The sequence below is a fragment of the Leptosomus discolor genome, chromosome 2, assembly GCF_034619465.1.
Source record: "Leptosomus discolor isolate bLepDis1 chromosome 2, bLepDis1.hap2, whole genome shotgun sequence".
NCBI classification, from domain to species: domain Eukaryota; kingdom Metazoa; phylum Chordata; class Aves; order Leptosomiformes; family Leptosomidae; genus Leptosomus; species Leptosomus discolor.
The window spans coordinates 99,591,777-99,609,710 of NC_141392.1; the positions used below are offsets into that span (position 1 = coordinate 99,591,777).

Consider the following 17,934-nt stretch of genomic DNA (forward strand, 5'->3'; position numbering starts at 1 on the left):
GAGGGAGTGGAATGAGAAATTGAATGTAAAGTCTTAGATTTGATGTTTTAAATCTTGATTCAGATCTTTATAGGAGTAACCCTTAGCTAAGATTAAAAAAAAAAAAAATCAAGAACCACAAAAAAAAAAGTTGTAGTCTATTTTTGAGACCTCACAGAACCAAGAAAGAACAAATGCAGTTGCACCCTTCTTGTGTGTTTGTGAAGTAATATAATGAGTGAGGGTAGGTAATCTTCTTGCTACAGAAAACTGAGATGTAGCTTTAATTAGCAATCTTTACTATTAGAGAGGATGTGTAAGTAGTTCGGAGGACTTGAATCCTGGATATTGGGTTGAACTTGCAGAACCGGCAGTTAAATGAATGTTGTGGGTTTTTTTTTTTTTTTGTTTCTTTGTAAACTGAGGATATTTGGGATGGAAGTCACTATGGGGGAAGGAGAAGGGAAATAATGCAATTTTGTCCACTTTTGAATTGAAAACTTACAATATTGTAAGAACAATTGTTCTTACAATACAGATGCATATATATATATTTATATGCGCAGCAGAAAGACTCAGATTTCTCTCTTTCAGTGTGCAGGGGAATTTGATACAATAAAGTTATTTAATTAAACTTTCCTTTTTAGTTCAAGTAGGTACTTCAGCTATACAGTTTAATTCTATTTCAGCCTGGCTGCAAAACAGCTGAGAACTCTGGCATCTTGAGAACAGTTTTGATACTACGCATACTAACATCTCCAAGCCCTAAGATGTTGTAGGTTGCATATACATGAAAGTTTCCAGGCTTTAAACAGGCAGTAACTGACAATTCAAAGACTGTTTCGTGAGGCCATTAATTGACAATGGTAATAGATGGCAATGCTCATGAATACATGACCACTGTCAAAAACCTTAAAAGCAAACACACAAAGCTGGATATCCTATCTGAGCTTCCTTTGGCTTTGGTACTCATTAGTGCACCCGCCAAAGTGCGTTTCACCTACGGGACTCACTTAAATGTCTGTAAAGGCATTTGCAAACACAGTTAAGTGCTGCTGTCATTCCTCCTGCTGTGCTGAATTGTGGCTTAATGCTAGCTAGCACTCTTTCTGTGGTCTGCTGAAGGTCTGCCAGAAGGTAAGCTGGGCTGCAGTCCAGTGTCCACTTAAGTTAATGCAAAGATTTCTGTTGACCTCAGCTGGACATCAGATAATGCACTCTTACTTCTCTTGAAGTTAATGTTTAGTGACTCTGAAAACACATACTGGCTGGAAAGGTTGGGTTCCAAGATTAGAATTCTGACACCCAATATATTCTACATAAAATACTTACGCACTGGAAACAGTGAAGAATGAATATGGTTTCTTATCAGGCATAAAAAATAATAGATAACATATGATGAAGGCAGTAGGGATAGTGGAAACTAGCATGGAGAGGAAAAGGATCTGGTGAATTAATACCTCAGCACATTGAAAGAATGGAGGAGTCAAAGATTTATGTCACTAAAGCAATAATGCACACATGGGATAGTACTGATGTATTCACATACAGTGCTATTAAAGTATCAGACAAAGAATGAAAAAGAAATACAGAAAAATCAAGACAATGAAAGAAAAATATTCAACACATTATCCAAAATGTCCTTGTCTGTAAATAAAAAAGCAAAAGTCAGCAAGTTTTTTAGGAAGTTTCAAAAACCTGTTTTTTATATTAATGAATGGGCTACAAATGGGAATAGGCAATAACAAGGATTGCAGAGTCTGACATACTTGGTTATCAAATACCAGACCATACTGAAGAAATTCTGAAGAATGGGGCAAATGAACACATATGATGTTCATAAATGCAAAGCTGGGTATATTACAGAGGAAAGTCATTTATCCACTTTATTAATTTTTAAGTTCATGGTCTTCAGAAACAGCCTTTTGAATCACTTTTGTCAATTCAGTGAAGACCTCCTTCAGCTGTATAGCCTGATCAGAAAAGAAGATAGGATGCAAATTGTTTAAACAGAACGGAAAAAAACATGCTATACTATTTTATATATATCAGTAACACAAATTTATAAGAGTACTGTGCTGAGTTATGGGGATCCAGCAAGAGTGATGTCTGTGAATAAGGACATGTAAAACTCCCACCAAAAAAAAAGCGATGGAAGAGACTGGAATTATTTCATGTAGAAGGAGGAAAATAAGAGGAAATCTGATGATAAAATATATATCAATTGATGAATACTGTATTGAAGGCAGACCAAAACCTAGTCATCATGGGTCTGACCCATCCTATCTAATTTTGGATACTTACAGTATAGAAGTCTATGAGTGAAGTAGTCATCTTGGGCTCCCTTTATGGCCCATGGAGAGAAATAGGTGCCATTAGGGAATGGTTCATCTGAGCTCCTGACTTCAGTGGTTCGAAAAGGAACGCAGGGAGGGGCGGACTGCTGAGCTTTGGTCAGAGGAATCCCACACTGTGTTTCTATACACAAGAAATCAGTCACTGAATCAGAGGTGTGAAGTTAAAAAATTGACTGGATAAGAAGATACTTTTTCACAGAGCCTCTTACTGTGGAAATCATTTTACACAACTAGTTGGTTGTGTGCTCTGGCATGCAGTGCCCAGGCTTGCAACATTCATCATTGGTTTGGGTGTAGAGACAGACACAACAGGTCCTTTCAATATTACCACACTTCATTCCAGAAAAAACACTTTCAGAGAAGACTTAAAAGGATGAATTTCAGCTAGAAGAGGCTGATCTCCCCAGCCTCCTTCCACAGACAGAAATGCTCCCTTGAGGGTAGGTGAATTAGGCTTTGGCTCTGCACTGGCCTCCACAGACACCTCTCTATTCCTGCAGACAGCAGATCAGTCTTCATAGATTCAAACAGATTTTAACTGGAAGGATGCACACGAATGCTTTTGGAGAGAAGATAATCTCAGGTTCAGTTTGCCTCTGGTCTTCCTCTATGATGTCTAAAACTGGTTCCGGTGGTCATCTGAGTTGTTTCTTTAGGGAAGAATACTTAGCAGTGTAAATCTTTGTGCAGTTATTTTAGTATTTAGAAGACAGATTTTCTAAAAATATGTATTTGAAGTCTTGTTTGGTTTGCCTTGTATCAGAATTTTACAGGCATAAAAATGAGTCAGGCAGTAGGGGCTAGAAATGAGCAACTCTCTCTCAATGCCAAGAACAAGAAAAGGTTTGTCACTGTCCAGTGACACAGCATTCACATGATATCGGAAACTACAAATTGCTTAATGGTGTTAGAGCAACCTCGTTGTATTGCCTGCGTGATTTTAAAATCTCTAGTGTTTGCTCAGTGATTTGGTCTCGGGTGGTGTACTGTGCATCCCTGAATATTTTATAATACTTTTCTGCTCCTCTGTGAGCACTGACAACATCTAAAATAGCGCTGTCTTTGCCAAACAGATATTTGTGTAATTTTCACGTTTTTAATTATAATTGCTGTATTAATATGATAAGTTCTCAATTTTGGGTTCAACTGAAGGGTAAATAATACAGATGACACAAGAAGCATCTCAACATTTCACTGTTGAGAAGGAATCACTGGCCATTCTAGTTTTGCATTGGGCATAGGAGTGGCAGCTCCCAAAAGTTACATCACTTCTGACTCCTGGCTTCATTTTTGATTACCAAATTTTGAAATTTTCCAGATTTGCGTTTTGGCTCTGGCAAAGTCTCACTGCAGGAATGAGTAAGCATTTTGGGTTTTGGTCTCAGGACTTTGCCCTCATAACATTATCTTTGTTGATACGGAATTAATTTTCTACCTGAAATCATGATCCTCTGCCTTTATCGCATTATAATCCTGCCCAGAGCAACCATTTGTGATACTGCAGGCAGATTATGACTTCAAGTGAAGAATAAGCTTCAGCAAACAGAAGCAGATGAGCTCTTAAAGAGATAAAGATCCCATTTTCTTGCTAGTAATAAACAGCAAAAGAGAAAAATATATACAATACGAAGAAGCACTGCCTTTAAACAGACTTTTCTGGAAGTCACAAGTGACTTTTTCATATTCAAACATAATAATCAATAAACCTCGAAGTATTTCGAGGTGAAGGCACTCAGTGAGATAGACCCACATACTTAAATCCCTATTTGGCATGCGTTTCTAAGCACTTTTAGAGCTGCTTAGCTTCTACCAAATTCTTCTGTTACATAAACATACTTTCCCAAAGAGTTTTATCCAGCTAATGGGGATGGGAGCGTGGTGAGGGACCAGCTGCAGCACAGGGTATATGACCAGGCTTTGGCCAGTAGCCATCATCTGTAAATGAATCATAATGCATTTTAAAAATCTCCTCTGATTTCAGAACTCAGAATAGATTTGCTGGGTATTTTAGTCTCTGAAGGACGTTTTTCTTTTGCTATGGAATAATCCCTGACGCACACTAACCTTTTTTTGTAAAAGAAAATTTCCCCAAGAAGTAAGCCTTGTAATAGTAGGGTCCCTGTGTTGTATTTTTCCCTGTCATCCTGAATAGTCCTAGTATCACGTTGAATGGTATGTTGTAACTACCTGTTAGCTATTTCACAGTGTAGCAAGAAAACGGGGCATTAAGTTTTCCCACTGCAATAGTGTGGCAGAGTATCTCACAGATTTACATCTTTGAATGTTTAGAGATCTTTCCAAATCTGCGCAGGTCTGCTGGCTGCAGTGGCTTCCACTTATGCTGCTTGTGTCGGCTGATAGGGACAGGGTTCTGCTTCCATTAAGATACACAGAGTCAAAGTCTGGCCCTTCCTGTAGTCTGAAGGACTCTATTGCTTCAGTAGAATAGGAGGGATCATAAAAAAGGTTTCAGGAAGTTTTGGCTATATCTTGCCATCATATGTATTTCATGGCCCTGATGTACCACATACATGAACCTCCCAGATGGACTGAGTAGAGTTGGGCTCTATTCCTGCTGTTCCTGTCCCTCCTGTCCAGTGTCCAGGAGGAGAAGGTTGCCACCTGGAAGTTACTTCACCTTGGCGCTTCAACCTTTTCACATCATCTGTTGCATGCAACGTATATTTGTAGCAGTTACTAGCATGTGTATGTGAATATATGTTCGTGTGTTTTGGCTGTTTAGGGGTGTATTTAAATAACGGAGCACAACTTTAAATAATGAAAATAGCTGTCTGTCTCTCTGACTGCCCAGAACAGACTGCAGCTCTTTTCCTTTGCACTCTCATGAACATTAGGGGAGTGATTCCAATTTGCACAGAGCCATACATCTGAGTTTTGATCGCTTCAGTTTACCAACATTTTAGCATAACTTTTCTATGCTGATTTCCTACTTAAAACAAACCAACAACAAAAAAGCAAAACAAAACACCAAACCCAAAAGCTAAGGGAAGGGGGTATAAAGAACAGCAGGTTTATATGGAAATTTATTGTTCCCACTAGTTTTCAGCTGGGGGATATTTACATTCACAGCATAGACTGCTGCAGTTTTAGCTAAATCTCACCTTGCAGAAGTTTGATTCTTTATATGGACCAGCCATTTCTGAATGCTGGGTTTGTCGCGTAAGGACTTCAGCAGAGATGTTTTACTAGAAAAAAAGAAGGTAGAAAATTAGGAATTGTTGCATCCATTCTTGGTTTTGAAAGGGAATGTAGTCCTTAAACTGCAGACTGCCACTAAGGACATAGATGTGGCTCACTTATTCTGAAAGCTGATGTGACTAAGTGAATGAAACTCATTTACAACCTGGCCAAGTTTAATATCAACCAACATTGTATTCAGTACAAATGATGCATGGCAGGCTCGTGCATGCTCATGAGGGGACTCAGTGAAATATTTGAGAGAATGCTCATCATAAATGCTCTGCAGGTAGCAATAGAGGGCTAGCATTATACATGTTGCCATTAAATGAATGAAATTCTGTAAGGCTATGAGACATTCTGGATGGTGCTCAGAGGTTTTCACAGCAAGCCTCTAAAAAGCATTTGTGAAGGGCAACTTTCCCCATAGTTATTAATTTCGCCAAATATACATATATTTCTCAGATGACAGCAAAAGACAGCACTCTGTCTTAATTATTTTATTCCAAATGGCAAGATCTCCCCCCAAATCTAGCAGCATCAGAACTCTTAACAAGAAGCGTTAGTCATAATTAAGTGTTGCCAGCTACCAATTTTTCTTCACTTTCATTCTCAGGAAAAAATGCACCTTTTTAGCTCATGGTCCCCAAAACAATTTCTCATGGGGCCAAGAATTAACCTGGAAAATTTTAATTATAAATTTTAAATTAGAGCTCTTTAGTTATAAATAACTAAAAGTGTGAGCTTATAAAGAAAAGCAACATGAGTTACTGGTACTAGCTGTGTCAGTAATACATATAATTGAGAAATATAAAACAAATGTGATGTTAACGGCACTTGGCAACATCTCTTTATTGCTACATGCAGCATATACAGACATTATAGTAATTTAAGATAGGCATGCTTTACCTCGAGTTGTCATTAAGATCCTGTATGTTTTTTCGGTCGTTACATGGCGCCACTGTGGGAGATGTCAAACACGATGATTGCTTTTTCTGTTATAGGGCTTTAGGTCAAGTCCTCGTCATGCTAGAAGACGTGTAGCACCTCGCCTTGAGGAAACACAACCTATAGTGGAAGCTCACCACCTAAGTGAGCAGGAAACTTCTGTAAGAAAAAGAAAAATCAAGAAAAGCAGCCGAGTTCAACCAGAATTTTATCACTCTGTTCAAGTTACCCCAACTCGAAAACCTGTAAGTATTCTACCTTTAGGGATAAATAGCACTCGAAGTATATTATAGAGGCATGTAATATAATTCTAATTTTTGGGCCATTCATATTCTGTTCCTCAATTTAAAAACCTTTTCAGTTCTCATATTCAGTGAATCTACATATCAGTTTGTTAGACTGTATTTAATGTTGATGCATAACTCTAAAAAAAAAATAATTCCAGTTCTGAAGAGGAGTTTTTGAATTTTAATTTTTATTTAATATTTGGTCTACAGTCAATATTCAAATAAGACATTTAATTTGATAGTTTTATAGTGATATTACTTAACAGGTTTTTATAGCACACATGCATGTTACTGAAATTCCTCACTCAGATTTATCAGAGATTCTATGTATTGACCCAAATTTATATTAAATCTCATTACTAGATACAATTTTGAGGTCTCTTCTGCTTTATACAGTATTTACAATCTTTCTGCTCAACAAAACTTGTGTCAAGTCTTATCATTCTTTCCTCCTCAGCTTGATCTACACACAGTTCTTTTAATATTAATAATCTACTAATAGTGAGGAAATATGACAATTCATTGAAATGCTTACACAGTTCCTAATGTAAATGTGCACAAAGATACTTCCTGCAGACATAATCCATTTCTCTTTTTAATGAGAGCTCATTGCTTTGATGCATTTGCTGACTAACCTATCTGTGCCAATGTTAAGGGACTTGGACTACTTCTATTAAACCAGTATTATTAAAAAGGTAACTATTGAGCATACCCTAAAAAAGATTATCTCGAGGTTGCTCCAACCTAACTGAACTTTCCTAGATTTGTGTTAATTGAGCACCAAGAATTGTCAGTGAGCTCTGAAGCTGGTTTGAGAAAGAGCATTCCCTTGTGGAAGTACATTGCCTGAGAAAGCAAGAGACTTGTGCAAAGAAAAGAAAGCCAGACCTGCAACCACTGCCAGAATTTTTACCTTTTAGCTGATAACATTTAGTTTCTCTGCTTTCACTTCACTACTCCCCAGTTTCCTCTATTCTCTCACACTTCTGCTTATTATTTGTTTTATTCTGCTGCTGTTTCTGTGGTTTAATTTGATCTGATGGATTTGTCTTCTGCTCTTAAAGGATCTGCTCTTCCTTACTTCTCAACCTTCTCCCTTTGACTCCCATCCTACCTTGCTCTCTAGACTACTTTGTCTAACTCTTATTCTTACTAGGCCTCCAGCCTCTCACCAGGGTCTCCTCTGTTTACTACTTGCTTCTGGTTCTTTCCCCGCTTTTTTGTCCTTCCTTCATTTCTTCCATCACATCCTCTATTGTTTTCCATTCCACTTCTGTTTTTTCGATTCCTTTTTTTGTTTGATTGTTCTAAATTTTTTTCCATGGTAGGCCTATGCCAAGGGTAAGCCTGCCTGTAATTGCTGAGGCTATTACCATCTGCCACCAATAACCAACATGGGAAAAACGGCATCAGACGTAATGAATTAAAGAGCTAAAACTGTGGAAATGGTGTAAGCAGCAAAACAAGCTTTGATGAATGGATTAGCGAAGCTAAGAAAGCCCTGCTTTTCCCCAAACCCTGTAACACATCAGGCACTTCAGGACCAGCAAAAAAAAAAAAAGAATGAGAATAGAAAATGCCCAGTGTTACTGTATAACTTCATTTTCCTGTCATTTCATGGGTCTATGCTGTGTCTGACAAGACCTTCCACTGAAACAATAATAAATCCCAGATTTAGCTAAAACTTCTCTCAGTCCTGTCACTATTATGTCACTACCTTGAAATTTCTTCTGTGATATATCTTTTATGCAATGTTATGTAGTTCTTTCCATAGCCTTTTGTTCTACAGCCTCGATGAACTCACATTTCTAAAAAAAAAAAAAAAAAAAAAAAGAATAAACCATTATCTTTATCAGACTACGATCCAGAAAACATAAGTCACCAATTTAATTTCTCATGGACATTGTAAGTTATTCTGAATGTATTATTGATGCCATGGTGACAGGGTGAGTAAGGTTCATGCCATGACAAATCACTGCAGCTTTGTGAAGTTCCACGCAGTGACAATGTCGTCCATCCCGCAGTTTGTCGCAGTTTCATTCCACTTAGTCTCAACGTCTCAAAGATGAGACTTTTGGCCTTTATCTTTGTACAGTTTTACATGACTCAGTAGCAGAAATGCTCTTGTTAGTCAGCATAATTTCTTTCCATTATTTTTTCCTGTTATTCCTAACTCTGCCCACTTGAACCACTTTAAATAAATAATCTGTTGTCTTATGGTTCACACTATAGAAATATTTGTAGGGAGCTATGGCCATATCCTGCTTAGTCGTCACTTGAAAAAAATGATGTATGATGTCTGCTAACTAGAAGATGTAAAACAGTTCTCCTTCTGATCAATTTTGTTGCTTTTTTCCTACTTGTGCTTTTTTGTCTCTATTTTCTGACAAGAGAGAATAGTATTTCCAAAGTAACTTAAAACAGACTTATGGAAAGATTTTTCTTTGCTCCAGGAAATTTTTGAGTAATCAGTCCTAAAATGTGTTAGCCTGTTTTGTTGCCATATTAAGATATATGCTCACAGACTTTTCAGATATTTAATTAGAAGTTTTGTTGGATGTTTAGATGCTAGGCTTTCTTATGCCTCCTAATTTAGACTATTTCGTATTTGGTTGGTTTTGTTGTGTCTAAATCTTGTTTTGCAGTTTCCTAGCCAAGCTGTAATTATCTGAATTTGCTTGGATTATTTCTCACTTCCTGCGTAGAAATCTGAGATCCTTCCAGTATTGTCCCTGATCTTGAAAGGACTAAATTAGGTGTAATTGTGTGTATGGGAGTAATCCTGCTGAAGACAATAATTGCTCCCCTTGAAAATGTACACGAGCAGATGTTTACAGCAATAGAACATTAGTTTTCTCTGAAAATTTCATCACTTTTTTTGCACCTTCCAGGTCATTAATGAAGACATTAAATATATTTCATCCTAATACTGATCCTTACCAGACAGAGTTCATAGCCATTTTCACTTTATTTTATTTATCTTACTGCAGTGCAACATGAACATAACGCTGTGTGGCTTACTCCTTTTATGGCACGTTGTTCTACCTTGTGCCCCGTAGGACACCCTCTCATTGGTGGCTGTATTTATTGTATTTATTCTCTATAGGTGACAGTTTTACATCAACTTCACACCAAGGATGCACAAAAGTCTCTTGTTGTGAGCTTGCTGCTGTCTAGCAATACTTCTCCAGGGCAAATTTTAAATTGGGGGTTTTATTACAACCATTTTGCAAGTACTATCTATATTTTAAATAGTGGTCTGCTCTGAAGCAGAAGTATAAAACTCTGCAAATGATTATTTTTTTTTTTCCCTGTGCTGGCCTGGAACCAAAAGATGGCCTTGAGTTTGTGTCAACATATTGGGCTCCTGAGCTGTAGGATCAGTTAGACACAGAGTTCTGCCAAATTCTAATTTCACCTGTATGTCTCAATACATAGTTGAAAAGAGATGCTGTCAAAGCAGTGTCTTTTGACATCTCCATTGTTAAACAGTTTGAAGGGCTCCTAAGTTGCCTGACTCATTCAGCCACCAAGGATTATTTAAGATCATGAGATGTAGTACCAAAATTTGCACTTGCGTTTGTCATAACAGGATCACTGTAAGACATGTGGCAGATGAGACTACAGAGATTTGGGCATAAATAAACCTGGTTCCTTCACTTTCAGATGTGAAATCCCTGTTTCTACTTAAAAGCCTCGTACTTTACACATCCAAACTTACTGGTCTCTTTTGCCCCAGCACTGTAGTAACAGCACGTATCGAGGTGATCATCTACTAAATAGTCTTTAAAAAACTGGATCTCTGAAGTAACCTACAAAGAATAAACTGATGACAAATAATGATCTCAAGCTGGGAGATACCTGCTGCTCATAGGTATCCCTCAGTGTCTCCTAATGAACCTGTTTCTAATTACTTAAAGACTGCTCTTTGCTGAAGCACTTTAGCTCCTTTGAGGTGGGTGCAGCATTGCTACAAGTCACTACAAGGGAACCCAGAGGGAGGTCAGATGTCTGGGAGGACACATTTTAAAAAAATATACTGATGTAAGCAGCTTCATTTGGCTTCACCGAGACTACTCCCAGGACCTGAAGCAAAGCTTGCACTGTAAACGCTCTGATGGTGCAAGCTTGAAAGCAAAGTTAATCAGTTTCTAATGGATGTAAAACTATGAGCTGTCCCATCCGTGGTCTTATTCAGCTATCCTGGTTTTTGCTTTTATGTGTTTAAGCCTTAAAACTTACAAGTAAAACAGTGTCACAATTCTGTAAGAAAAACACTTAGGTTTTTTAAACATCTGATACCAAATAATTTATAGTAGAAGTCTGGGTATTAGTTGTCACTTAGCTTACTTGAGATGAAATTTTTCATATGGATGAAGTCGTTCTACAGGGCATTTTAGGAGTTTTTAATAAGTCTCATTAAATATTTGCCATTTCATTTTCTTAATTTCCATTTATTCTTATCTTGGTGTTACTTACTGGTTTTCCAATACCATGATGTACTTTATGTGCTATTTGAATGACCTAATACAGGGGACATACAAAAATTACTCATCATCCTGCACTAGACTTGGTTAATTCCAAGTATTAGCTATTTAATCTATAGACTGCATTCAAAGCTTCTTTCTTTTGGAGACATTTGCTTGTGTTGGATTGTGTCTTCTGCGAATCACATTTAGAAGCATATATAGCAAAACATTATCATACCATCTTTCACCTTCAGCATTTTTATTAACGTTATATTAATGTCCTCAAAATGTATGACAAAGCTGTGAGCTACCAGACTTTGCATTACACGTGCACACACGCGTGCGCGCATCCTCTCAGGATAATTTGAGCACAGCCCCAACGAAGAAATACAGGGAACATGTGAATGAATATAAAAGAGGGAAACAAGGATTGCATTTTTTGGTGTAAGACCTAAACGATATTGATAGGGATTTTAAGAAGCACCCGAGAGTTTATTAGGTTATTGATTCATTAAGTTTTTAACAAGATTTAAGCATCTAACCAGCTGAAACTTTTTTTTTTTTTTTTTTAAATACCTCAAGGAACCTATTTTAGGTGTGTAGGATCTTTGCAAATATTACTATAAATGCAAAATCCAGTCATCTCTGAAATAAAGCGAAAGCCTTCAGTGGCCATTAGCTTGACTTCAAAGGTACCTCTTGTCTTTCCAAAGGTACACATGCCTACCAAGAGACTGTTTACATCTCTTTGGTGGACTGTTGTGTTTTATTGCTTTTCTTACACCAAATAACTCCTCACTAATAAATTCTTCACAAACAGTTTTGCACAAAGACTTAATGTTCCCACTGTTCTGCTAGCTTTTGTGACCACCTCCCTTGCTGTCTGCTCCCGATTTCCTCTTGGCTGCTTTTTCCTCTCCACCCTGCAGCTCATCTAATGCACTGTAGCAATTGCCCATTTCTTCCACTCCTCCTGCCCAGCTCCTAGGCAGCTTAGCTTTTTGAAGGGATTTCTTAAAGGTGTGTTGCCGTGAGTTTCACTAGGTGAGGGAGGTGATGTCTTTACAACTTTAAAACTACTTTTTGTTAAAACACAATGGTAGCATGTTAAGAATTAGATCTGAGATTTAAAATTATTATTGAGTTGTCTTTCTAGTGTTTGTTGGGTTTTTTCCCTATGGATGAGTTATTACAGCTATTAAGCATAGTGCAAAAGAAACAGTTAATTGAAATAGTGCTAATAATTATTGATGACACATGTATGTAAAAACACATAGAAATAAGCATAGTAGTAACAGTACAAATCCACAGACCACCTTAACTTACTTTACTGCTAGCTCTTATTTGTAAAGTTAAAGCAATCTGAATTAATTGTCCCCTGTGATGGCAGATCATGCTTGTTTTGAGTGTATTTACTTAGATTTACACTTGTGTGGTTGAAAATAGCATCAAATCTATGTTATTTTTCTATACACAGTTTCAAATCATCCTACACCTGCGGGCAAAGCCCTCTAATATAGCAGGTTTTGTCTTGATAGGTAAGCTGATTCCATACAATTTTCATTTTGTCCATATCAATTTTCATACCCAGGGCAAATGCTTATTTATTGAAAATGGGATGAGAGCTTAAACCAGCCTGGCTCTGTTTGCTCTAAAGTGTTGAAAGAGGGTTGAAGTGCACCCTTGGAGCTAAAGCTAACTTGCTACTAAATTAGAATTGAATGAGATAAATTATTCTTCAACTGTTGTATCAAAGAAATAGAGCTGTAAAACTCTGTCTTGAAAAATGTTTAATAGTTTCTTTTGCCACTGTTGTTTTGCCATGATTTGTATTAACTGGCATTTTGTGTCCATTGATAAAATTATACTACATGTACGCAGTGTAGCCCCACTGAGAAATTAAATTTTTAACTTCAGATTTTTCTTTTTTAAATCCCAGTGTCCTTCCTTGAGAGGTAGGTGCTAAAATGTGCTAGCAGCCTTAATTCTACAAAACCCCCCATCTTTTGTAAGTGATCATAAATAGTAAATTCTGTACAGCAGCTGAAGGCAGGTTAAAAAAAAATTAATCAGCTCTGATTTTGTTATGATGGTATTGTTTGCACAACTTAAAATGACCAGTAATTGTCTCACAGATGTATAGTAATTATAGAGTCTAAATGCAGATGTTTCCTTTTCCTTCACTGCCACAGGAGTCATTCTTCAGAGCTGTATTGTGTAACATCCTACTGCGGCACATAAACAGTACATCTTTACGTAGCAAGGGACTCCCTCATCCATTTGTATTCATATATAACACTACACATGGGTATTATGTTAAAAGAATAGCTTGGCAAAGGCAAGTATTCAAACATTGGGAAGCGCTGGCATTAAGGTTACACATGCAGCTTTAATTCAGTCGATTATGCATCTGCGTTGTCATGTAGTCTTTAATTGTATGATGGCGTACTGTTTGTTCACAGGATGTGCTCTGAGTTCATTGTAGGATGAAACTGCTCTTAGGATGACTCTTATGTGTAGGAGTTCTTCTGCAGAAGTTGTAAAGTGTGTAAATGAATAAAACAGGAGACTGCAGGAAGAGAGAGGATCTCTTATTTCTTTAAAAAACAGTGAGTGCTGCCTTGGAGATTGAAGGGTGGGCACAAGGTCACTGTGAATGTGCAGAACAATTGGCTTTAAACATTTTTTATCTTCCATTTTCTAAGTGCCTGACTCAAAGCGTGTAGTTAGGCTTATAAAAGTTCTCAAGCTGCCATTTGCCACTGAACTCCATGTGTGCTGTGGTCTGAGTATTACTGATATGTAATTCTAATAACGCTTAAAAAATCAGATCCCTGGCATCTCAATTCGACCTCGGTAACAAAATTACCTCCTGGTTTCAGTTTGCATCCTGTGTTAATGTGAAAGGTCATTAGTATTTGTGAAGCAGCCAGATACTACTGTAGTGATGACCACCTCAAAACAGTTTATGAAACAGTAATTTCTTCTTCATACCAGCACGTGAATAGCATGAAGTAAGTTAAGTTCTGGGGCTGCCCATTGAACAGGGGATGACAAAACAAATATTAAACAACTGTTTATGGAGTGAATATCACCCATCATTCACACTAAATAAGAGCAAGACATTGGAGATCTATTAGTATCCGATCATATCATTATAACTGCATCATGATGCACAAATAAACAAGGCTGCTGAATTAAGATTGCATCGTGAACCTTGAATCTGGGATTTGTAATATTTTAGTGCTTGACTTTGCAACTGAAGAAAAGTATTTTAACAGGAACTTTCTGTTTAATTTCCTACTGTCATTTAAAAAAAAGTAAACTTACAAATAAGGCTCCATTGTGTGGTTCATTGGTAGGTTTTGACACTTGAACCACAACATAGAAAATTCTGCTACTGGGTGTCAGGGAGAGACTGATGATATTTCCATTCCTCCATAGGAATCAGTAATACAGGGGAAGAGGTATTTTTTTCTAGAGGAACTGTCAGATATTTGCTAACAGCCAGACTTGGGGTTAAATTTCCATTTCCTACCAGGCTCCTTAGGGGGATGTGCTTTCTTGTGCTCATTCTTCCCAAGCTCTTTCTGCCCCGTCTCCTCCCGCCTGCTCCTGATCTGCCTCTGCCCCACCACTGGCTCCTTCCTCGCTGCCCAGTCCCCACTCCTCTGCCGACCTTAGCCCTTCTCCTCTCGCTTTGTCAGTCCTTGTATCATTCCTCCATGTTACACCCCTCTCACAGCCCTTCCCTGGCTCACCTGGTCAGTGATCTGTCTTCTTGCTCTGAGGCACTTGTTCAACCACTCTCTTTGATTTCTGTGTCTCCCTGTGCCCTCTGGTTGCATACTCCATGCATACCTTCCTTGGCTCTTGTCTCTCTTCTTGGAGACCTTCTCCTCACACACAGTTCCTACCCTCCTTGTTCATCAGAGTACTTTGTTCAAAGACTTTTGCTGAGGCAATACCAGTTTCATGATAACATTTCAGATCCTTAGCTCTCCCCTGATCTGCTCTCTCCATCACTGATGTTTACTAGTCCCAGCAGTTACCTTGCAGGTCCATTTCTCCTCTAGTCTTTATCCATAGGGTCTATGGCTTGCTTGAATGCTATTCAGCTGCAGCTCCCAGACTCTGCCAGTTTTGGTGTTTGTCCCTCAGGCTGTCAGTCCCAGTGTATTTCTCCAGCCCTTTCCTCCAGTGCACCGGTTCGGGTGTTTGTCCTCTACATTCAGGTCATACGGCTTCTTCCTCTTGCTGGCTACGCACGGCTGAGCAAGTCACCGAGAGCATGAGAGAAACAGTCTCCTGCCTGTCAGGTCTGGTGCCTGCCCTCCCCTGCTCTCCGTGCCTCTTGCCCACACTGCCATCAGCCTGCAACCACAGCAGGTAACAGATGGAAAGAATAGTTTTGCCTCCCTGTCTCCAAGCTGGAAGGATCCTGCTCAGCTCCTCGGCAGGGACGGTAGGTGTCCTGAGAGCGGAGGTAAGAGCTGCAAGGGTGGAATTTGCTTAGTTGGTCTGTGATGGTGGGGTATTGGTCCAGCAGCTGTAAGACCCTTGAGAGGGTTGTTTAATGGGTGCCAATCTGAAGATATTTTAGTTGATACATTGAAGACATTTTAGTTGATAAATTCAAACATGGCTTTGTTTAAAAAAAAAAAAAAATCTGGTAAAATCACTTGGTAGTTGCGTGGGCCCTGGGAATAGTTAAGTTGAGCTAACTTTGTGAAGAAGGAGTACTAGCAGATGAGGAGAGAATAGAAGAAGTTGACTTGCTCAGCAAAAACAAAAAAGGCTGAGAGAAGGTTCAATGCAGGCTATAAATGCATCAGGGAAGCAAAAAAGGTATTTAAGGACATGAACACTTGTCACAAAGAAACAGAAGATGAGGAATAAGTTTCAGGTGGCAACTAGAGGAAGATTACTTGTAATCAAGACAGCAGTAGGTTCTGGAGCAGCTATCTCCTCAGAGCAGTGAGATCAAACCCAAACTTTAAAAGCTTTCCTTTATACTCCCTGATGCCAGGGATAGCAGATGATATTTATATCTCAAAGACTTATCAGTCTGACAAATGTAGATTTCTAACAAAGAAGGCAAAAGGCCTATGTCTAGCTCAAAGGATATTCATACTTGAAGTATCCATCCCAAAGCCTAGAGTCTTCTCAAAAAAAGATCACTGGGATATTTTTTTAGTGTTGACAAATAACTACTGAGAATTTTCATCATCTTGCTCTCAGGCTTCTCAGTCAGCCTTTGACTGAAAATTTTCACGAAAATTCAACTTTGGGCAGGGAATATTTTCAACCAAACATAAGATAAGGCAACTTAAAATTGATTTTATAAGAAAACAATCTGATAACTTAATTAACAGTATTACTAGTGTTGTGTAATTACAAGAACCTGTATTTTCAAATAGTTAAATGTTGATTGATCGCTGGATCAAGTCTTGAAACTGTTTTAAAACATGGGTTTAAAAAGAACAAATGAATGTTTAATTTTATAAGGAGGGAAACTTACCAGTCAGAAACGTTAAGAGTTGTTACTAAAAGCAGAATATCAATAACACTGGTTTAGATTTCCATCATGTCATTTAAAAAAAAAATTATTCTAAGCCCTCCTGTTATTTTTTTTCTTGAAAACAATCTACGCCCATCAAGAGATTCAAAAGCTACTTGGAACTTTAATTTGCTCTTTGCTGTCCAGAGTGTTTTCATACTCTGATATACCTTTTATGGCAGGAGTAATTTGATGTGTTATCAAAACATATACATAATATAATACAATCTACAATGAGAAGTTTAGAGGGCTTAGGAAAGTATTTGAAGCTAGATGATTTCTTATTCCAGACTGTTCCTCTGACCTTGTAGGGGTAGTAAGCAGACAAAACTCTGTGTGCCTTCCTCAAACCTTAGTTGTTCTGTCACGTTACTCTCTTTCATGTCTGGCAGACTAGGGGGATCTGAATGGATGCAAGATAGATGTAATTAAAAATTAACACAAAATTATTTCTAGGTAATGGGGAAGTTTTTTTGCAACAGTTACATACAGCAGTCATCTAAGGTATGTGCATTTCTTTTACAGAAATAATTCACTATTTTGAGGCCATGACATTGTAGGTATTAGTATCTACGAAGCGTTAATTTTGAAACAAGATAACGATAATTATAATGGAAGTAGCACTTATATCTCGCTGATGGTTTTACCATAAAACTCAACTAAAATACCTACTCCCCATGCTGTAGCTTCCCAGATACTCAGAGCTCAAAATATTATCTCTCCATCTGCAAAACCTTCAGTACCTTTCTGTCGGCTTCTATAGCATAGATAAGCTATTTCAAGATTAAAACCTGCAATTCATATTCCTCAACTAAATAGAGGAAATAGGTGAGGAATACAGGAATGGATTAAATATGTAACACATCAGGGCTCTCATGTTGATTATATTACTTTTCAAGTGATATTAAAAAAGAATTCACCTTTTTGTTAGCGCAGTTTTACTAAGCTCTTCAAGAGAACATATGGCTTTGGCACAATGTGGCTAGTTTGAGCTGAATGTTGTTTGGCCCCACTTATATACAGGTCTTGGTTGCACTGAATGAAGCATGCCTTGCTTTTCAGTGCATTCACTGGAAAAAGAAAAAACAATGAGCAGGTTTTCCTTGCACAGCAAGGTACTTGAAACACCTTATTTT

At 37.9% G+C, this 17,934-nt stretch overlaps 1 protein-coding gene across 3 annotated transcripts in view; it reads left to right on the plus strand.

The window, feature by feature from the left end:
• The window catches only part of DST (dystonin), a 313,666-nt gene that overhangs the window by 9,062 nt on the left and 286,670 nt on the right, over positions 1-17,934 (plus strand). For all 3 annotated transcript variants that reach the window (XM_086461505.1, XM_086461508.1, XM_086461507.1), the window contains exon 3: positions 6,539-6,727. In XM_086461505.1, the coding sequence (XP_086317631.1) occupies positions 6,539-6,727 (189 nt within the window). The remainder of the gene's footprint in view (positions 1-6,538; positions 6,728-17,934) is intronic.